The 23475-nt window shown below is 50.9% G+C and overlaps 1 protein-coding gene across 1 annotated transcript in view; it reads right to left on the bottom strand.

The window, feature by feature from the left end:
• Window positions 1-23475, bottom strand: part of ASTN2 (astrotactin 2) — a 324150-nt gene that overhangs the window by 139243 nt on the left and 161432 nt on the right. Inside the window, exon 11 of the mRNA XM_064677101.1 lies at window positions 11768-11918. Coding sequence (XP_064533171.1) covers window positions 11768-11918 — 151 coding nt within the window. The remainder of the gene's footprint in view (window positions 1-11767; window positions 11919-23475) is intronic.

The following is a 23475-nucleotide window of genomic DNA, read 5'->3' as shown; positions in this document are numbered from 1 at the left end:
AATTCCAGTTCCCCGGCTTGTTTTTCTTGCCCCAAAAGAAAAAAAGCAAGTGGGTGGCAAATGCCATCGATAAATTGTCATCCAGATTAAAGCACTATTCCACCTGCATTATTTATCCCTTTTTGCCAAACACACACGCACACAAACAACAACAAAAAGGCCAGTCCTTGAAAAAATACATAAATCTTGTCTAGGAGCAGCTCACAATTAAAAATGCATTATGGAATTTCTTGAAGATGAGTTAGACTGGAGCTTGCATAGGTAGTGATGAAGGCAGGTTATAAATGTCCTCTGTCAAGCAGAAGAAAGGTTATAAAACCTCTATACTTCGTGCTTAAAAAAGAAAATCAATTTTCCATGTGAGCAAAATGCTGTATATATTAATAAAACTTCAGGAAACCCTGGACCCTGTGCTCACCAATACAGGCAGGTTCCTGACAGGAGATGGGCTGCTGAACCACAGTTAATCTTGGCTACTCAAGAAGCAAACTGCCCATGGGGGACAGCAGAAAGGGGCTTTAAGGAGTCCTGGCCCACCCTGAGCAATCAGAGTCCTTGAATTTTTCAGACTGGAAGGGACCTTAAAGCTCATCTCATCCCACCCCCTGCCATGGGCAGGGACACCTTCCACTACCTCAGGTTGCTCCAAGCCCCATCCAACCTGCCCTTGGACACTTCCAGGGATGGGGCAGCCACAGATTCCCTGGGCAAGCTGTGCCAGGGCCTCACCACCCTCACAGGGAAGAATTTCATCCTAATATCTATTTTAAGCCTATCCTCCTTCAGTTTAAAATCATCACCCCTTGCCCTATCCTGCTAAAAAGTTCGTCCCCATCTTTCTTGTAGATGAGCCATTTCTCTCCGCCTCCTACAAATCCTGTGACATTTTCTTATGGCAGCAGCACCAAAGCTGCTTCTGCCCTGTCTGCAGCAACTGTGATGTCTTGACCTCTGTGCCAGTCATCCCTCAGACCCCACAATGCCTCCCATGCCCTCAGCTCTGAAGCTCAGGTGGACATTGCAAACCTCAGCACCTTCCCTGGGGACAACAGGTAAGGTGGGAAGGGAAGGCACAAGGCTTTTCCAACCAAAGGATCTTGGCAGTAAAAGGCTCTGGAATAGGATGCTGCCCATCTCTGCAGAGCAGTCAGGGTCCCAAAGACACAGTTTAGGAATCAGTAGCCCTGACCAGGCAGGAAGCAGCAGAAGACAGGGGAGCATGAAGCTTTCCAGCTGCACATACAGAATGATGGAGGAGGAGGAGAGGACACTTAGAACAATCTGTGCTTTTCACTGCCTGGGAAATAGGACCAGGATAAGAGTGTCTGTGAATCTGCAGATACAACACTTCTCTCCTGTGGTCTCCTCTGTGTCTGCTGGCCTTGCTGTAAGAAGCAGGGTTGTGTAAATTGGCAGAGAGGAGGCGTCTCCCTGGAGGACACGGAGGGCTGACTGCAACAGCATCTTCTGCTCCACGGCACCACATCCACGTCTCTGCTGCTCTTTTCACATTGACAGGGACTGGGGGGGTCCAGGGCTCTGCCCAAGCACCCTGAAGCTCCCAAGGGACCTTCCAGGGTGCTGAAGGCAACTGGATGGGACTGTAAGTCAGCAGGAGCTGCAGGACCACAGCCAGAGGATCAGCCACGGCTTTTCTGAGCTGTCACTTTGAGTTCTCGCCTTGGCACTGATCCATGTGCTGAGCTCAGCATCTTCCCCAGCCCACAGAGGAAGAAGATGGCTCTTTCCCTGGGACTCGGTTAGTGGGTCACCAAAGCCCTCCCTCCCTTAGCCTTGCTCTGCTCGAGGCCACCCTTGGGATATTCCTCCGGTTTTGGCTTTCAACCACCACAAAACATGTTTCCTTTCAGCTTGTAATTAAGCATCCTAATACACATTAATTAGAGCAGGCAAATAGCTCAGCACAACATTTGCAAAAGAAAGCACCTTCTCCCCTCCACATCCCCCCCGGCTCTGAGCAGACCCAGCTCTCCAGCCAGCTCTGTGCCACAGCACAAAGCTCTCCACGGACAGAAAGTTGTGGGAGCCAACACACAAATACAGGATGTGTCCCTGCACTGTGGGGCTGGGGAATACAAAGATGCCAGGGACAGCAAACCAGGGGATCCAACAAGCTCAGCAACCAGTACCAGCTTGCAAAACCAACAGGAGAGGCAACAGCACCCCCTGCACAGAGGGGTTTGCACAGATGAACAGGTGAAGGGGGCAGTTGTGGGTACAATAAATCACAGAATGGTTTGAGTTGGAAGGGACCTTATAAATCATCTGGTTCCAACTCCTCTGCCATGGGCAGGAATGGCACCCACAAGGCCAAGTTGCTCAAAGCCCTGTCCAATTTGGCCTTGAACACTTCCAGGGATGGGGCAGCCACAGCTTCTCTGCACTAATAAAGCTTTTTAACAGATCTCCCTGCCTCTGGAGTGGAGGATCTCCCATCAAGATCCCACCAACAGATCAGAGTAGGGCAAAACCAAAGCCCATTTGGGTGCAACTATGTGCTTGCTCACAGGAGTCAGAAATGACCCAGGAAGAAGCTGGTTTCTGCTAAGCCTGACTCCCTGGGCTGTGCTGGGAGTCAGTTCAGGCTCCTGGTTGGCCTTACAAAATCAGCACTCACCTTATGTTCGCTGAGCTTTTGTAAAGGAGCACATCTGTTCTTGCTGACATTGATTTGCCTGGCTTGGGCAGCAGAGAACCAATAATTATGGTGAGTTTAAATCGATCCCCCATCAATTTAGCTGCAGTTCAATTTGCGATCTGCCTTGGCAGTGACACAGGACGGGGGGCTGTGTTGGAAAATGATTAGAAAATCAATAAGTAACTCTGTCAATAGTTCTGTCTGGGCGATCAGGGGTGGCATGTCCCTCCCTGGTGGGAGGAAAGCTGGCAAGACGTGGTGCCCCAGCAGGTTCTGGTCATCTACTTGTGCATGCCCCTCATCGGGATACAGGATGGATCCTACACACTGTTAGCCAGCAATTCAAAAGAAAAAGCTGTTTGTGGTTTACCCTGTTAGACCCACACTGCTTGGGTTCACTTCCAATTCCCAGCCCATCTTTCATCCATAGATCTGGCCAGCAAAAATATCTCAGAGCTTGGGAAGAAGGTCTGCTACTTAATCCATCCTACAGAGAGGAACAGAGATATAGGGAGAGATTCCAGCTCATGGTCTGCTCTGAAATGCCAAGGAGAAGCTGTTACCACACAAATGTAATTCCACTGCCTTGCAAATCCACTCCGTCTATGCAGAATTGAACTGATTTCTCTGCGACAACAGACAGCCCTGAAAATTGCTCTTGGCATTGGGAAAGAAAACTTAGTTTGTCGTCGTGCTGTGCACTAGCACTGACAACACAGATCCTGCAGGCTAAATGTGACCCACAGCTCCAAGGCCCCGACCCTGCTGCTGCCAGTGGAGCAGGAGAAGGAATCACCAGCAGCTCCACGTGGTTTGGTGATGGCACAGCCAGGCAACAGCCCCATTCCCTCCCATCCATGCCAGGCAGAGCATCCAGGTCCTTATTCCTGTGACTGCAGTCAGCAAATGAATTCTGAGTACACACAGGGAATGGATGTGCTGAATAAGAAGTGCTATTTTTATCTGGGTTTTTTTTGAGAAACATGCTTTTTTCCCTTTTAAATGACATCTCCAAGGTGACATGGAGTGGCAGATCTGGCAGGACCTGCTGCCACATGCCTGCAGCCGCCCCTGGGAATACACCAGATCCAGCCTCTCTGCTACACAGGGCTGTGGTCTGGAATGACATGGGATACCTGTGCCCATTGCTGTCCCCCCATCACAGCATGTGGCACCACATTGCCTCCTGCCACCAGGACTGGGCTCCTCTGCCCACCACCGTCCTCAGCATGCCCAGAACAAACACAACAGGAGGAGGATCATCTTCAGGAAAGAATGCAAGCACGTGACAGAACCTGCACAAGGTTGTGCCTTAGGAAAATAAATATCTGGACAAGACCATGCTCATGTTACAAAGCTCATTAGCAGCAAGACGGGCGAGGGGGTCACTGGAAGTAAAATCATTACTGACACAGATCCCCCAGACGAGAGCACACCAGCTCTCCATCTGAGCTGCCTGCCAGAGCTGCTCAGCTCAGCTCCTCACTTCCATTATTAAGTTTAAAAAACCCAGAATATTTAATAAAGTGTTTCTGTAGAGAGTAAACTGCCCTTTTTGTTATTCCACTCTGTTTTCTCAACAACAGCAGCCTTCTTGTCAGAAACTTCTGTGCCAGGGTGCCAGAGGTGATGCTCTGGGCACAGATGAATCTTAATCCCCCCTGGCTCTTAGAATTACACAGAGAAGCTGCCACCAAACCCTGCTCCCAGAGCTGCTCCAGGTACCACATGGTCACGCCTGGATGCATCCAGAGGTGAAATCCAGGACTCCAGCCCCGTGCAGCTGCAGCACCACCAGCCTGAGGCTGCAGAAACAACTGGTGGCCCAGTGTCACAGAGCACCAAGTGCCATGTCCAAACGCCCTAATGACCCCCTTTGTGCCAAGGCATCCTCGCTCCTCACCGAGGAACCTCCTCAGCATGAGACAAAAACATTAATCCGAGGCACTGCCGAGGTACAACCAAGTGCCAGCATTTTAATGAGCTCCTGACTACACACTGGCATGTATTTATTTGCTTTTTGGTGCTTAGAAATGATACAAGTGCAGTAAACCCCTCTGTGTCCATCTCAGCATATTCTTTGATCCTGTGATAGATATATATATATATATATATTTGGACAATTCTAGCTTATTCTGTCTTCACCATCTTGGCCCAGGAGGCCCCCACCAAGCAACGCTCCTCAGCAGCAGCAGGACAGAGCGTGGCTATACACTGCCCAGTCTCTGTGGGTGAGATTTATCCCTCCTCTCCCCATATTTTGATCAAATGTGGCCAAAAGCTAGTTGCTAAAGCACTCTCCAGTGCTACCCCTGCCTCACCTCCTCGGGGCAGCGTTGTCCTTGCCACCCCCAGACAGACCCCTTCCGACACCCCACTGCGGGGGAATGTCCTTCCCAGAGGGAAACATTACAACAGTTTTCTGAAATAACAGTCATTATCTTCCCACTCTTCCCCCCCCCCCCTCCTTTTCCCCTGCTTCTTTTTCCCTTTAAAGATCATCAATCATTACTTTAGCCTTAGAAAAATCAAACCCATCTGTCTTCCAGGCTCCTGAGCACACGCTGCGATAGCTTGTGTTCCTCAGCCTGGTCCTCCTGTGACAGAGGGATGGGGGATCCGTGGGGGAGACCAAAGCTCTGGGTAATAAGGCAGTGTCTCCTTGCCTCTGGCCAGCACACAGCTCCCAGGGACCCTTCTGGGAAAGTCCCTATGTGTATGTCTGCATCTCAGTTCTGAGTGGGATGGATTTGTTTGAAGCAGCTGGTGGGATGCCATGCACACAGATAGAAGTGTTCAAAGCTCCTGGAGCAAGGAAATCAGGCCAATGGAAACCCTTCCACAAGTCACTGACTGCTAATTTTCAGGTGTTCTAGCATCTCCTGCCCATTGGGACATTTCCCTTCCTAGCCACAGAGAGGCTGACACCTCCAAAGACCTCCAGGAAACCAGAAATACAACCCTTGCCCCATCTGACATCCAGGGTACAGCCCAGCCACAACACTACACACCAAATCCTATAACCTGACCCAATCCCAAAGCCCCAGTCCAGCTGCAACCACAACACACAAAGCACCCCAGTCTGCTGGGGAGCAGAGGGACAAAGGCTGGTGCCAGCCAGGCCCTCAAGAATGCCTCTGAAAAAGCCAACACTGGAGAAAACGGGGCTTTTATCCCCCAAAGCACGTCTTCCCCATGCAGGCAGAGACTTCCAGCCCAGCTTGGTGCTTCCTGAGCTATTCTACCTGCTTTTAAATTCAACCACTTGCCCACATGGTGCAAACCCCCTTTGCAGCACTGAAAGCAAAGGTAGGTGGGTGGTGGCTCCCACCCGCTGCCAGTACCAACCCCAACAGCCTCTGCCACCCTTTCCTCCTCTCCCCTCCTCAAATCCCATTTTAAACACAGGTTTTTTACCTGGATAATTGAGATAAATCCAAACCCGTAGGCTCCTTGGAGGGGGGCTTGCTGTTGAGCTCAGGGGGGCTTCTGCTTCCAACCACAACGTGCATAAGGAATCTCTCCTGCTCCAGGGAGCCAGGAAAAATTTTAAAAAGATTAGAAGAGACTGGTTTCCTCCTCATCTCCCTCCCTGGTGTGTGCATCTCTGCCATAATTAGCTAGGTGCCTCACAAGGCAGGGACGAATGAGTTTTTATTTTTCCACGAACAATTGTCTGTCAGAAAAATGCAGATTTGATGAAGCTTAAGTGCTTTGTGGGATTCCATCAATTACATCTCAAAACTCATTGGGAAATTAGGAGAGCATTTAATTTCGACAAGGTTGAAATGTTTTGGTTTCCATTGCCTAATTTTGTTTTTGTTTCAGGCTGTACACCGGGATAAAGCAATGTAAAACATAAAGCTCCAGATGATAATGTTGAAATTAAATGTTTCCCCCTCCTTCATAGAAGGGAAATGTTTTGAACCAAAATATTCTGGAATTTTCACATGTGTGAGGGATTTCTGCACAGCATTTTGTTTTGGGTTGAAAGTGCCAAATGTGCCACTTCCCCACAACAAAAGTTCTCAGCATCACCCACATCATTTCAAAGCATCTCCCCATGGTTCTCAAACCACCCCTGGCTGGAAGGCTGGAAGGAAGAGACCAGAGCAGCAGCACCTGCCCTGATCCTTCACTTCTAATCCCATTTCTCCCCGAAACGGTTACACTCCTAAATTAAGCCACTTCTCTGCCCTGCTCCTCAGCAGCTGAGAAACAGCCCAGCATTCTGATGTGGAAGAGAGCAAGAGAAGGATTAGCTCCACACAGGCTGTGCTAAGGCTTATACACCTGTGTGGACTATGCCAAATTTCTCTTCCTTCTGTGTCTAAAAAGGCTGGGACCAACACAGCACTGGTGTCACCCTGGGCCACAACTTCATTAAGTGGCTCTCTGGTAGATGCTCTTCCTGCTGAGCCAGGCAAAATCCCTCCTGCCTGGCAGGCTGACCCCGTCACCATGGGAAGGAACAGCTCACATCGTCCTTGGAGGCAAACTATACTTTTTTCTCGCTCAAATTAGAAATAAATCTCTGCCAGAGGAACCTGAGCCTGTGAGAGAGGAGATCAGCAGGATTTCACATCTGTGCAGAACAGCAGCACCCACCACCTGGGCTGGGCAGACTCTCCTACCTCTTGCCGGCACCTCTCCCGAGGTGGGATGGATCCTGGAGCACAGCAATGCTATGAGCCCTTCCACACCCACCTGCAACAGCCCTGGCCTCTGTGGCACTCTCATCTGACTTAAAGAACTAACTCACCAGCATCTGCAGGCACCACAGATGTCGCAGAACCATCAGACCACACCACCTGTCCCAGAAAAGCCACTCATGCCACAAGGAAACAAGGGGCTAGTTCTGCCACTGCCTTGGCACAGGACCCCGAGCTGCCTTCCTCACCCCCAGCTGGGCAGCTCCTGCCCTCCTGCTTCTCCAGGTCATCCTCACAGTGACGAGACCTCATCCTGAGAGGCACCATGGGGCTCAGACACACACCTTCCCTGCACACCTGTAGATGCTGCTGCCTCCTCCCACAGTGATGCTGAGGACACCCAACGTGCACCGGGAGAGAACTGACCACCTCCTCACCCAGCTCATGTGCTAAAGCCAAAGCTTCCTTTCCTCAGGGGAAAAAACCCTTCAGCCCTCTTATTTTCCTGGGGCTTCCACCCTGCCTTTCCGGGCTTAGAAATGCACAAGGCCATGGGGCAGCAGATGCAAGTGACCCCCCTTCTCTTTGGGTGGACAAGAAGACTGGCACCAGTGAGCAAAACCGAGCTGAGAGACAGGTGGGGAAACCCTGAATTTAAGCCATGATGCAGGTGTTTCCTTCAGTCTCTCAGGGCCAATTCTCAGGTTTTCATCTCAAATTACAAATCACCAACACCTGAGTGTCAAGCACTTCCCCCTCCTTCTGCATCCTCCCTGGAGGCTGCACAGCTACCACCGTGCCAGTAAAAGGGATAAACAACACACAGTCCTTTACAGGCAACAATCTCACTTATTCCTCCAGCACAGTTTCTCCTGGTTTGCTGTGATCCCTGCAAGACTGTATGGAACAGACACTGGACTTGCAGAGCTACCAGATTCAGAGAAGCTCACTGGGATTTTATTTTCTTGGGCAATGCCCGTAGCTTCCACAGATCCAACAGTAATTCTAGGATGCAACAAGGAAAAGCAGCATGGAAATAGGTCTTCTAGAGCTTGGGGATTGTTTGGTTATGTTAGGGCTCAATGGCAAGGCTCCAGTTGGTGATGCCAAGGTCTTACCAAGGTTACAACTCATACTTCAGCAACCTGATCTAGTGGGTGGCATCCCCGCCCATGGCGTGTGAGGGGGTTAGAAGTAAATGATCTTTAAAGTCCCTTCCAACCCAAACTATTCAATGATTCTATGATTTAAATTACCGAAATAAAAGGCCTCCGACAAGAAAAGAACTGCAGAAACCCTTTATGCACTCATGCCATCTACTGGGTACACGTAAAACTAACAGAAAACCGTGAGATGAGGGGGGAAAAACAGTCCCATGGGAAGTGGAGGATGGCAGCAGGGGAGCTGCCACCCTTCCCAGTGGGGACCTCCCTGGAGAGCCTGTGGGGTCTTCCAGGTGACACCTTGAACGCAGGATTTTAAGTGAGCAAAGCAACATCCTGCTTTCTCCTTCCTCAGCCCAAGGAGACTTTGCTCAGCCAGATGAGCTGCGAGCAATCCGCCCTCGACATTTCAACCGAGACCTTTTAAGACCAAACAATTAGGTAATGGCAGAGCCCACGCCACTAAAAACCCGGAGATAAATGCATCCCAGTCCTCGCAGAATTACTGGAAGCTGTATTAAGGGCATGAAGGAACTGGTAACAGATGATGATTATATATAAAAGGAGTAAGAAATCTTGGAGATTTGTGCTGCTCCCTGGTTGAGCCGCTCGGCTCCAGCTCTGTGGTGTATTAATTGCTTACAAGGCTGCATGTATATTTTATGCTTAGTACCTGCCTGGAACATTTGTTGGATTTAGCCTTGATTGATGAACCACTGATTATATACTTCTGTGGTCCTCAGCAAATTAATAAACTGTTGACTGGTAAAGATTAACAACATGTCATGATTTGTGAAACTGCGTCCAGAGTAAAGCTGGAGCAGACCTAGTGCTAAAATTAGTACTCAAATGCTCCCTGAACTCTATAAAAAGGGGAGAGCTTAATTAAATTACATCCCAATATTGCCCATAGCACTTACCAAATTGGCAAATTGAGTTCACAGAAGTTCAGCTTCAAAACTAACTGACATCCCTGCAAATTTGCAGCACATGACCCCACCCCTGCTTGCACTGGAAGCCCAGCTCACTCCGTGAGCGGGACTGGGATGAGGAGGGGATGTATCACCCAGTGCAGGGACAGTGCAGAAGGTGCCACGATCTCACAGGCCAGGGCTGCAGTGAGCTCTGAGACTCCAGTCCCATCCCCTGAAACCGCACTCAGTGCCCTGAGCATGACCCAAGGCTGGGGGCAGTGCTGCCAGCCCCCTGTTAGGCTTTACCCTGGACAACAGCCATGGAGTACAGTCAGAAACATGGGACAGTGCTCTCCACGCCTTTGCTCTTTGCTGGGGGACCTACAAGCAGGTGATGATTGTAAAATATTGCACTGGCTTGGGAGAGCTGGATGGAGCACTGTGCCCTTGTGTCAGTCTGATGGGAAGCAGGGAGACAGGGAATGGAGGTGGGATGAAGCAGCCACTTCCACACTTCCTCTGGGCAGCTCAGCTCTGCTGTCCTCAAGCTGGGACTGGAGAGCTGGTGGGGGTTTACTCCATGACTGGGAGCTGTGGAAAAGGGCAGAGCAGCCTCATCCTCCTGCAGTAGGGAGGAAAAGGGGCGAAGAGTAAAGTGGGGAGAGATGGGAATCTCCACAGCCATCTCCTGTCCCATGGGATGCACAGACCCAAGAGCCTGGTGTGATGTGTAGGATGGGGGTTCCTGTGGTCTCTGTGTGTAACCTCCCACCCACAGCTTCCAGAGAGTGGATGCACTCCAGGAGAATGTTCCTGCTGCTCCTCTTTTCTCCCTGCAGTGTACACAGTCCATTCCCTTTGCACACAGCCTCAAGTCAGGCATTACAGTGGGGGGATATTTTCCTGGAGTGACACAGTTTTTCCATTTCTGCCTCTCTGCATGCCAGCGTGGCAAGCACTAGGCCTGTAATTTATTGACAATTTTTATCTTAATATATCCTGACTTTTTAAAAGAGGCATCTCTTCCCAGCAGCACAGGGCGATCAGAGCCCCGATTGCTTCTGACAGTGCCTGGGAAGCAGGCTGGCATTCAGAGCAACACAGAAAAAGGGGGAAAACTCCCCAGAAAACATAATGACAATGGGAAAAGAAAGGAGGAAAGGGAGAGGAGCGGGAAGGGGGAGATGGCACCAGGCGTTGCTGGTGACACATCAGGCTGTCGTGCTAAATGGCCTTAACAAGCAACCGGAGAAGGGGATAATGAAAACGCCTCCCCCCGGGACAGCACGGCTCCAGCCTGACCTTTCCCAGCTGCCGTGTACAAACATCTTCAATAAATAAAGAGACACTTAACTCCTGCCTCTGCTGAGATGGGAGGGATGGGGTGAGGGGGCTCTGCCTGCAGTGAGACGAGGGGAAGGGACAGAGGGTTCTTGGGGGGTTTTGGAGCAGCAGGCACGTGCTTGAGGGGCTGGCAGGGCGGGTGACAGCTCTTGACCTCCTCAGGGGTCACCACTGCTGCCTGGCAGGCAGGGACTCCTACAACAGGCAGAGGAAAAGGGGTGCTCCAGGTTTCCTCCACTTCCCAAGGCTCTGCCCTGTGTCTCTGTGTCACACCAGACTCACACAAAGCTTCACTCACAGAGAAGAGGTGACTTTGCTGTCAAGGTGAGATGGGTTAGAGCTGGGTGAGGTGCTGAGCTCTGCTGCTCCCACCTTGAAGCACAGCAAAACCCCTCTGTGCAAGTGTGGCTGGGAACACCTCCTACCTCCCTGGAGGTGTTCAAGGCCAGGTTGGAGAGGGCTCTGAGAAACCTGGTCTAGTGGAAGGTGTCTCTGCCCATGGCAGGGGGTTGTAACAAGATTTTTAAGGTCCCTTCCAACCCAAACCATTCTAGGATTCTATGACCAGAATCTCTGCTCAAAACTAATGGTTTAGGGTCTAGGAGGTCTTTTGGAGGGAGGACTGCAAAACCTGTGACTCAGTAGATTGTCTGGCAAGACATGAGCATGTTCAGAAACAAATCAAAACTCTGAGGGTGTCAGAGAGGCCCCGAGAGGAGAGGATGGGGGGATGGATGCTTCATCTTTCTTCCACACTGGGAAGCACAAGGCAGGAGAAGAAGCAAGACAGCTTCCCACCTATGCTTGTAGACAAGCAGGAAAACAACCATCAGCCTCAAGGATTTTTCTTTCGCTCATCTGAGCCCCTGGGCTGCTTCCCTGAGGTTCCAAAGGGATTTGTGATTCACTGCGAAGGCCCCAGCGGTGGGGGAAGTCCACCAACAGCACACACATCCCCCTGGCCACATCCCCTAAAGGGAGCAGGTCATATCCCCCTCTGCCTTGTCCCTGGGGCCCAGCAGGCTCAGTACCTACCACACAGCCCGTGGAGTCCACCTTGCGATCCGAAACACACTTGAAGTTGCGGGTGCAGCCGCCGTTGTTGCGGGAACAGTCCCGGACCGGCCCGAAGGAGGAGAGCAAGTCATTGATGGTTTCGAAGTAGGTGGACAGCATCGCTTCTTCCCTTGGAGAGAAAAGGCACCATTAGGGCTGGCAGGGAGCTGGAGCACATGGCAGGGGCAGGGCCATCCACAAGGAGAGGCTCTGGCAAAATCCCGGCGCTTTGATTAGCGAAACCGAGCCAAGGGAAGCTTCCCAAGGAAATTAGGGCTTTGTTATTATGATATATAATAAATCTGCTGCGTAACTCTGACATCCTGCACAGAATCAACCAGTTACGGGGTTTCAAGGATACTACCTATCAGTTTTATGCAAACTAGCAACTGGGAGACACTTTATTAGTAGGCTGGGGCTGTGTGTGAATCCAGCCCTACACTAGACAACAGCAAATCCAAAACCATAAAACTCTTCCTGAGCTGGGCCAAGCTTCCCTAAGCATCCAAACCCCATCCATCATCCAGGAACACTGTCAAAGCTGGAAAGACACATGAAACTTGGCTTCATGTGTGCTGGGATGTGGAGGCTCATCCCCGTGCTTTGCTCCAGGGGATGAAGGGCACAGCTCTGCTGCTCTGCTCCAGCCCATGATGTGCAAAGCCCCAGGCACTGCCGTGCCATGACACCCCTCTCTTAAGCAAGCAAGAAGCATAAGTGCCTAGGAATAATTCCATGGCCATGTGAAGCCTTGGGAAGCTCTCAGCCCTGCCTCTCCGAGCTGCACACACAGCAGATTTTGTCTGTGACAAAGCATTCAGGCACTTCGCCTTCTGCTGGGTTCCTGCAAAAGGAACACAGATGCTTGTCAAGAGCTTTAAGCATCTCCAAGATATTTTTCATCTTCAAAGCACAGTTTATATATTAACCAATACCTACAACCCATCCTGGGCAACAGACCCTGTCACCCTCTCACTGACAGGAGAGAGACAAAGTGATGTACCCAAGGTCACAGAACAAGTCACTGATGGTGACAGACTTGACCTGCACAGGCTGTTTATTAGATCTTTACACACAGGAGGCTGCAAATAAACACTGACCTCTCTGACCTTAAAATACTCCCTGAGGCAACACTGGGAGTCACAGGGTGGTTTATTCCCCTTGAGCATCTCCCCTGCTCACCCATCAGCACAACGACTCAATGCCCAGAGCCGCTAATCTCCCATTTTTTTTTTTTTTGGGGGGGGGGTTAATTTGAAAACCGTCTGCTTGGCAATGAAACAGCGCCGGAGGAATATTCATCAGCCCTCGAGGGCTGTCTGGAAGCAGCCCTGTGTTATCTATCAGCAGAGGGCCCCTGAGCTCACACACCGTCACACTCACGCACACAGCCCTGCCAACACCAAACGCTCAGAAAAATCATGAGTCAGGCATTAAAAAAGAATATAATGAAATTGGCACCAAAATGATGAGATTTTAAAAATAAATCAATTGCTGGGTGGGTTTGTTGCTTGTTGTTGGGGTTTTTTTTCCCCTTTCCCTAAACGTGCCGTCTGCTTTCTGGTTTTTTTGGAGCCTTTAGGGTATAAGTGAGGTTTTCACTGCAAGCTTGAGGGCTAGAAACTCCTCAGAGAGCAAACCCAAAGAAATAAAGCCCTGACGTCATGATTTTGCAGATTCCGGATTTCAAGGGAATCACAGGATTCCAGAAGTTGGGGCTTTCAACAAGGAAAATACCATAAAACCACCAAGAAACAGTAAATTGGCACGTCCCCATTTGGAAGGAGGGAGTGGGCAGCTTCTCCCCTGCCATGGGTCAGGGTGGAGTTACCCCAGCATCGGGGCAGCTCCGTGCCCACCACGGTGCCACCGGCTGCATCACTGCAAATTCACGTCTGTGCTGCCCACTCTCACCCCAATTAATGCTTCCCAATTAACTTTTCCCTCCTAATGATCCTGCTTCTGATATTCCCCCTCTCTTGGCCCATCTCCTAGATTTTCCAGCATATTTGGAGCTGAATCTCCCTCTGTCCTTTCTTGGTCATGTTTCAAATATCTTTAGAGGCCGTTTTCTATTAGCACTCTGTTCCCACCAGGATCTGCAGTTCCTCTGAAGTGAGGGAGTGAGAAAGGCAGAATATATTAGATCAGGGCACACATTTCTGCTGGAGAGATGGGGGGGGGGAGGAAGGGCATTTTATTTACTAACAAAAAACACTGTTTATTAATGCAGGGGGAAATTATTTTTAAAAAACCAAACCCAACAAACCATGACAACTCCTCCACCACCCTCCCCGAAAGCTCAGCCCCATCTGGCTCTCTCAAGGGGTCTCTCATCATGGGTGGACTGTGAGGAGAACTGTGCTCCCACCCTCCCTCCATTTGGCCACAGAACAGCCCTCCTGCAGCTCCCATGTCCTTGGAGGGAGAAGGTGAGGAGCTACAGCTGCTTGGGGTGGTGGAAAGGAGACCCTGGGCTGGGTCCTTGGATGGGGGTGCTCCCAAGAGCTGTAGTGCTGCCAGGAGACACTGGCTCACCCCGCACAGCGCCGTGCTCCCGGGCTGGGGCTGCCAGGGGCAGCTCATCGTGCTTTAATTAAAATTTGGAAGCACAAACCGACCTTCTGCCCTCGGGAGGGCTGAGGATGAGAACAGGAAACCCGTTCTCCGAAATCACGGCAGGCATAATGGATGACCCCCAACAAAGCACGGGCAGGGGCTGCCGAGCCGGAATGAGCCATTAAGAGTATTAAAATATTAACCTCGCTGGATGGTTGGACAGCAGAGCCAGAGGGAAGTGTTCGAGTGTCACCTGTGAGAGGAGTGGGGTGACGGCGCTGCCGGCAGATGGAGGGAGGCTGATCAGCAGGATTGTTTCCTTGGTGGCTGTCGTTGGATTAGAGGAGCATCACATCAACACAGAGCCCTGACAGGGGGATGTCAGCACATGAGAGGCTTGCTCCGAGCATCTGGGAGCAAACTTTGCTTTTGTCTGCCTCTGGAGGGGCTGGAGGATGAAGGCCCACTGCAGGCAGGCGCTGTCAAGCCCTTGGCACTGTACCCTTGGTGGCTCCTTTTAATTTTGGGAGTGAAGCACAATCATTAATTACCCGCCTCCTGCAGTGACACGTGGCTCGGAGCAGATGACTTTCCACTCGTGCAGCTCCAGCAGTGACCCCTGCCTGTCCCTCCCTGCCTGCTGTATGGGACTCCTCAAATCCCAGAGCCAGCCCTGGAGAGAAGGCAGTGCTGACAAGGCAGGGGACACTTGAGGAGCGGTGGCAGCATCTGGTCACCACTGCACGGAGCCCGCTGGGGACAGCCATCCCCACCACGGCCCGGGTGCCAGATCAGACCAACCCTGATGGATGAATCACTTTCCCTGCAGCAACAAGCTGCCTGCAAAAGAACAGCTCTTTCCTCTTGTTCTCCATCTATCCGTGTTGGATTTCACTGACTAAGCCCCAGATCTGTTCTGACAGGGCAGGAGGGAGAAGATGAGCTCTGCAGTCCCTCTGTGCCCAGAGCACACCACAGAGGCAGGGGAAGCTGCCGGTGGCCCCAGCTGGACCCAGGTGTCAAAACCACAGGGAGCAGGCAGAGCTCAGCACCTGGTGCACTGAGAGGAAGGGGCAATTCCTCACCACCCCGAAGCAGATGCCAGGTTCTGCCAAAAAAGGCATTTTGGAGTGAGTGACCTAATTTCTGATGCCAGATTCTGTCCACAAGTACATGCACATCTGTGAACACATGCATATTCTCTTTAACTCTCCAGCCTTCCCAAAGATGCACACAGACACCCAAATGATAGTTATAAATGAAACACACTGCCCTCCACACCAGAACCCACTGATTACACACCCAGCATCAGTAAACTCCAATTTTCTACCAACTTCTCGTGCCACAAATGTGCAGCATGGTGCAGCACAGCAGAGCTCCCTTCATGACCCTGCACAGCTGCAGACCATGGCACTCATCCTCACCCAGCCCTGTGCCACCTCACATCACCCCCACTCGCCTTGATTCTCTCAAAAACACTTTTCTCCACTCTCCCTCTTTGTTCCAGGTCTCATTAATGAAGCACATTCACTGAAAAATTCCACTGGGGGTTATTTATTCATGAAATACCAACACCATGCAATTCTCAAAGCCTCCAAAGCACTCATCTCAGAGTAAGCTCCGGAGCTTTGCAGTGGCTCTTCTCTCCAGCTCATCCTGGAGGGGATTAGTGGGTGTTATCCAACTCCACTGCCCCTTTTTATTGCCTGCTAATGGTTAAAGACTTCAGTGTCTTACAAAGTTCACCATTGCTGAGAAGGACACAGAAAAGGATGTGAGCTGGGGACTAAGCCAGTGCCATCTGCTCCTTGAGCTGGGTTTGGACAGGGATCAGAGTGGGAGTTTGAGTTCATGAGTTTCTAGAGACAAGGCCCACGAGCAGCAAAGGGCATGATGAAGCTCTGCCACTTGCAGAGCCTTCAGCTACTGCAGAGCCCCCCCTTCCTCAGGGGGTTTCCCCTCTCAGGACCCCCTGTGTCTCACAAACATTAATTTAAATCCACAGCTTCTGTACACTGGGGATTATTTTCCTCACATTTAACAAAGGCGGCCAAGGCAAAAAGAGCTCAAGATGAAAAGTGCTCACCGTTGCTGGATGGCCAACTGGAGATGTCTTCCAAGTTATTTTTAGTGCTTTTAGCGCTTCCCACACTCACACAACAATTCCAGATGGGTCTGACTGCACCACAGGCTCAGCTGTTCTGTACTGTGGGGCCACCCAGTAAACACCCAGATCATGATGAATGAGCAATAAATGATCACCTGAGAAAAGGGGTCCCCAATTTAAATGCAACAGAATATGTTTTTTTCCTGGAATTTAAACCCTTTCCATTTTTATTCTGCCTGCAGCAAGAGACCATTCTCTCTACAGCCCCGTCCTGCCCCCACTACACCATTTGATCATAAAATCACACAATGGTTTGGGCTGGAAGGGGCCTTATAAATCATCTCATTCCACCCTCTGCCATGGGCAGGGACACCTTCCACTAGCCCAGGTTGCTCCAAGCCCCATCCAACCTGGACTTGAGCACTTCCAGGGATGGGGCAGCCACAGCTTCTCTGTGCAACCTGTGCCAGGGCCTCACCACCCTCACAGGGAAGAATTTCTTCCTAATATCCACATCTGTGGTGAATACAGCAACCATCTCCCACAGCACTGAACCATGAACCAAGCAAGTCCATCCTCAAACTGACCAAGCTGGGATGCTCTGGAAAGGTTAATCTTCAGCCCCAGCACTGAAGGACCTCACGAGGTGGTGGCAGCTCCTTATTAGGGGATTTCACAGTCTGAAACTTTGGCTTGGAAACTGAAGCTCCCATCTTCAGCCAGCCTTCCCAGCGCAGCCCCTGCAGATGGGTGTGCGTGCAGCAGATTTATTATTTTATGAAAGAAAAAAAAGTGATTTTCTGCCCGGTACACCCACAGCCACTTTTCAGCCACTGTAATAGTGCTGGAAGGCTTCAAGAAAAACCATCATCCAGGTCCTCAACTGGGAGAAATCATCCTCACTTGAGTGACGCTGGAGAAGGCATTTCAGCGGGAGCTACGCTGACATTCCACAGCTGATGAGCTGCTTGCTACAAATTTTCCGGGTAGTCTCACTTCTTGTGGCAGTACTATCATAAACACTTGCAAAAACGCTCTCCCAAAAAACCTTGAGGTTGAAAGTGTGAAAAATTCCCTACCAAGCTTCAGTAATTTGCTGGAGGTTCAATAAAACCATCACTCCGCCAGAGCGTTTTGAAGCTCAACTCGGCAACCAGAAGGGCCAGGAATTTAATTACAGCAAAGCAAAGCAAAGCAAAAACAAGCTCACTGGAATAAAAGCCAGCTCAGAAAGCACATCCCAAGGGATGCTGGAGTTCACCAGGATCCCCCCCCCTCTACCCTTTTGCAGCCCCCTCAGAGCCAGCACAGCTCTGCCATGAGAAGGACCAGGATGTCACGGATGAGTTAAACAAGACAGTGTTAATTCAGAGCATTTTCTCATGTTACAGGGAAGATTGTCATTGTGGTTTCAACCCTGCACGAGCCAAAGGAAATGCAGGCGGTGCTGGCTCAGTCTCCCAGGCAACCTCAGTGCCAGGAGGGTTAGGAAAAAGCACATGAGCCTCAACAGGGATGGCAAAGCACGGCCAGTAAAGCGTGCTGGAAATTACATGTGTCAGCACCCGCTTCACCGTGGCTTGTAATCAACCCCAGGCTCAGCAGGTTGCATTTCCTTCAACAGCAAAATGCAGCATGGGAAGGGATGGGAAGGTCCAGGGGTTTGGAGCACAGCAAGTGCTCTCAGTGGGACAGAAATCCCACACTTAACACCTGGGGACACCAGCTGGGAGGAGAAAGAGCACTGCCAAGCATCGTGTCCCACCCGGCCACCCCAGAAGCTCCGAGGGGCACTGCAAAGCTGGTGAGACACCAAGGCCCACCAGGCATCCCACAAACAGAGCCACGGCCACACAGCACAGGCACTCACTGGTCTGTGCACACAGAAAAGGTATAATAAAGGAAATTAAAAAGGTTGCAATGTCACATACTCAAAACTTAAGAGAATGTGAGAATTAAGGTAGCCAGGGCAACCTGGCAATTATGCCTTTGATGAAGGTGTCGACTCCAAGACCACATACAAGAGGGTTATCTGAAGGAGTTTTCTCTCTCCAGATGCCAAAGGTGATGGTGCCAGGCTGCAGCCAGGTGCCCCTGGATGCCTGAAACAGTCCAGAGCTCAGTTTAGGCACCCCAAAACCCATCCCCAGGTACATCTGCAGCTTCTCAGCCCTCTACAACTACATCTGCAGCTTCTCAGCATCTTGTTTTCTCTTCCTTGGAGGACACATAGCTCCTACTTTATTGTACTCTATCCAGGCGCTGTTCTGCATGCACAATTACTCAGCTCCTCATGGCTTGCTTATGCTTTGCTCAACTCCAAGAAGCAGCAGTATTTCACGACAAATAAAGTGATTAAGTTCCCAATCTCCCTGTTATCATCCCCATTTTACAGACGGGGAGCCAAGGCACAGGCACGGTGATGTAAAAAACATCCACTACCTTACATGCACCAAATCTGAGACGCTGAGACGTGATTTTTCAGAGTGCTTAGCATTAAATGACACTTTCCCTGCTCAAAGCACAGCTCTATATTGACTTTGCTCCAAGTTTTTACAGCTTCACATTAATGCAGATCATTCCCAGAGCAGGTTCGTCGGCTGTGCTGAGCGAGGCAAAGGTGAAAAACTCGGATGTGATCGTGCCATTAAAGATGATTCCATAATGCACATGCACAGAGGGGCTGCCTGAAGGCTGCACAGCAAACCCACCCTAGCACCTCCCAGACCTCCCAGCTCTGGAGTTTTGCAAAACTTGATAACCTTTGCTAAAGAGGAGCCTAATGGGGGTTTTATTCTGGGCAGGGAGGAAGGGGTTCAGTGTGGAAAAAGAGGACATCTTGCAGCTGCAGGACGCAGCATCGCTCAGCCTTTGGTGGGCAGAGCTTTCCCTGGGGCAAAATCACTCCCACCTGCCTGCTCACTGCTCTCTCCCCCTCGTGTCCCAGTGCAGCCCTTTCTTCTCCCCTATTCTCCCCGTTCCCCTTCCCCTCCAGGCCCAAACCAGGCTGGTTTTGACCAGCTGCTGTCTCCCTCACCAGTGCTTCGGAGCAGGGATGTTCATCCATGCTTGGGCACGGACAATCGCTGCCAGCTCTCGCTGCTACAATCAAACAAGACTTCACGCTGCGTGCAGCGATTCAAGTTTTTCAAAAGCACTTTGGAGCCGGCCAAATTAAGGCGGTTCTTTGCCCGTAAAAGAGAGAGACCCTCCGCAAAACGTCTGCCTCAATCCCCTGCAAGAGTTTTGCCTGGGGGAGAAAAAGAAATCTTAGAAAAACAAGCACTGAAGCAAAAGCCCAGACAGAAGGTCTGAGATCTCTCATCCTAAATTATTAAAGGCTGAAAACATCGTGAGATGGGTCAGACCACCCCGGTACCAGACAGTGATTGCAGCCCTGTCTGAGCTGGTTCAAACACAACATAGAGTCACATAGATTTTCTGTGGCTGGAAAAATACGCTAAAAAATGGCAATAAAATGCCATAAATCTCACTGCTGTGATGAGCTCTGGGCACCTCCTCATCACCTCACCTGTACCCACTCCCAACATGGACACAATCACACGTCAGAGGGGAATGGAGCATCCACCCACCTTCCTGTGGTCTTTGCCCTTCCAAGTAATCAGCCACCAGCAAAACAAGATTTCAGGTCCTGCTTGTTCAGCATCCCAAAGAGATGAGCTAAAGGGTTTTCCCATTTAAAACAGACATATAATCTAGCCTAAATGAAAGTTTGTCTGTGGCAGTTTCCATCTCTCAGAGCTACTTTCCTGGCCTAGAAATTGGCAATTCTTTTGCTGGTGGGAACTCTGAGGGGACAGGAGGCAGGTGGAAGGACCCCAGACCATGTGCTGGCTCCATCCCCTGCTCCTGTGCCCTGTGGTTGCACAGCCCCCAGCCCCACAGAAGCAGAGGTGTCCTGCACTGCCCCATGAGTGCTGGGGATGGATCTGGTACGGGGTATGGCATGGGGGGCTTTGGTCATCCTGAGAATTTTGCAATGACAAGCTGGAAAATGCCAGCTTGGGGCTCAGACTTCAGCCTCTGCATGGGCACAAATGAGTCACTGGGGTTTTTCCTGCTCTTTTGCAGCCTTCCAGGGTATTTTGGGCAAGTTTTCCTTTCTAATCAGTTCTTTCAAATCTGACTTTGGAGCAATTCATGAGGATCACTTGGAAATGTTGGACTTTGCAGGCAGACTGGGAGAGGGAGGGGGTCACTCTTCAGTCCATTGTTTGCCTGTGCCCAGGCACCAGGACCAGCCACAGCCCATTCTCAACCCCTCTCACTGCCCAGCAACTGGGGGGTCCCCAATGCACAAATAAAAGTGCCAAGACGTGGTGGTGATAAGCACTTCAGGAACACCGACAGAATTAGATCAGATAAACAGGAACCAGGCAGGGCTGCCGGATCAGATATCCATGCCCTGATTTTTCACAGATGTTCTATCGATCTGCTGGGAACAGACAGTGTCGAGTTCCTCGGAAACTGGGTGCCACAGATCAGCCATCTCCACACAGGGATATGCACTGGGACTGCAGAGCCCAATGGGATGCTGGCTGCAGGCAGGACAGCCCATAGAGGAGCCAGCCCCTGCAGACCACTCAGCATCCTAACATAGCTCCAGGAGCAACCCCAGGCTCTGCAATAAAGCTCCATCCAGCTGAACCCCCTCCTGAGAGCCACATTCCTGAGTGACCTTCACCAACCTCTCTGCATCCCAGGGATCACCAGATCCCAACCTGGGGAGCTGGAGATGTTGCTCCCAGCCGTGGTACTGGGTGAGGAAGCATCCCATGGCATGGGAGTACTCATGGCTTCACAGAGAGAGAGGTGACAGGCCGCCAGAGAAGCAAAACTAGAGCTTTTTTGAGAAACAAACCCATGGGCTGTATTTTAGAAACATCACACACCTGGGTCACTTACTAGGGATGCATTTATGCATATGTATACATATATGCATAGTTTTGCTGCTATATATAGCACCTTCCATCAGCAACACTCACTGGCTCCAAGAAAGCCAGGTGAATGTCCACAGACAGAGGAACTGAGGCACAACCAGATTATTTACAGCTCATTTCCAGAAGTACTCTCTGAACTTAGAATCCAATTAATTTTATACCTGGGGGGAGATTTGCATAGGGATTTTCCATCCACATGGGCAGGTTTTTCAAAAGGACTTGGCACTTATCTAGGCACCCAATGCAGACTGTGTTTTCCAAGGTGCCCAGCATCCATTAGCAGCTCCTTGGAATACAGCTGGATTTGTCACCAGGGCAGCACTCTCCTCTGTAAGCCAACAGTCACCAAGACCTTCTGAAGACATCACCTTCATGGGTCTGGTCTCCAAAGGTGAGGAACACCCCAATCTGCTGCTGCCTTTGACAGGGACCCATCTCCCCCCTGCATGGAGATGTGGGAACCTCAGAGCAAAGAATTTCCTACCATGGAGAAAAAGAGGGGTTTCTGCTGGTTTAAATCCCCTGAGCAAGCTCAGCCCAGGATCAGAGAGACACCACCACTGACACAGGGAAGTGATGGGCATCAGTGGCTGAGGAAGGCCTGGACCACATCTCATGAGATCACCTTGGGTGTGACCTAAAACCACACCCACACTGCCAGAAGGGTTTGTCTTCTTCCTCCCCTGCAAGGATGTGCCACTGCGGTGCAGGCGCTGCCTGGAGAGACCTCAAAGCAGCCACACTCTGTCCCCAGTCTCCAGATTCTCTGGGGCAGAGGCTGTATTTATCCCTGCACTTGCTCTTCCATGCTCTTCAGTGAACCTTTCCTGATCTGTAGTGTCACAAACACCCTGTGAGAGAGGCGAACCAGCCTTTTGCCATCCCACATCCCAGCCCCAGCACAAACAAGACCGTGGAGCCCACGGCGCGGTGCCTGAAAAACTCTGATCCAGGCAACGGCTGCAAAGCATCACCTTTGCACTTCTGAGGAAGATCCAGAGCTCCAAAGGCACCTGAAAGCCCCAGAGGCCAGCGTTTCCCAAACAAACAGCCCTCATCAGGAGGGCACAGGCAGCCCTGGCTGCAGCCTGTAATGAGCTGACCTGCAGGCTTCCTCCCGGCTCTCCAGCTCGTGGGGTAATTGCTGCACATTTTTAGCCTTGCCTGCAGCCATATCGTATAGTGAAGGCTGCCAAGCTGTGTCCAGGGCCAGGTGTGTTCAGGAAAAAAGGGTAATCAGCGTTTTAAAAAAAAAAATAAAACAGGAGAAAAATCTGAGGCTGAACTCTGCTGCATCTGGTTTTGTTCTGGCTGAACCAAATTGGCTGCCATCGAAGCAAATGGCAGATGAAGAAAACATTGACTTTCTGCTTGGGTCAATAAACAAGATAAATTGAGTGGGGAGTTGAACGTGCAACGGGGACATCATCATTTACCAGAGGAAGAGAGAGGGTTAAAGGCAGAGAGGCTGAAGAAGGGCACAGGCTGTAGGTCATGTAAGGGTGTTTCACTCAGGAGCTCAGCCCTGGGAGGGAGGGATCGTGCCAGCTCCAGCAAGGCTTGGGACTGTGCTGTGGGACTTGGTCTGCTGTGCTTAAAACAGAAGACCCCAGACCCAAATCCCGAGATGAGACAATGGGAGATTGCATTCCTGCAACTGTGGGTCTGCTGGTGCCAAGGGTGTTTTCCCTGGAGCCAGTGCACAGCCTGCACAGGGCTGACACCGGACTGCTGCTGGTCCAGAAGCAGCCATAGCAACCCTGCCCCAGGTCTGAGAGAGGCCAGTGATGGGATTCAGCTCACCCATCCCAAAGTAATCCAAGATATGCATAGGACTGGTCACTTTGGGCTCCTCCAAACTCACCAGGAGAAATTGGCTCATTTATGGATGACCCCCCTGCCCTGAGGCAGTCAAGGATAGAAAAAGAGTTGATCCATGCCCTGAGCTCCACTGACCAGATCTCCAAGGATTAGAGAAGGCAGCCTCAGGGACTAGCTTAGATACAGACCTAGGGTTGATCTGAGTACTCCTAAGCACAGTCAAATCAGGTCCAGCCTAC

Source organism: Pseudopipra pipra, chromosome 20 (genome assembly GCF_036250125.1).
Source record: "Pseudopipra pipra isolate bDixPip1 chromosome 20, bDixPip1.hap1, whole genome shotgun sequence".
Taxonomy (NCBI): domain Eukaryota; kingdom Metazoa; phylum Chordata; class Aves; order Passeriformes; family Pipridae; genus Pseudopipra; species Pseudopipra pipra.
This window is presented reverse-complemented; position numbering and strand designations above follow the sequence as displayed.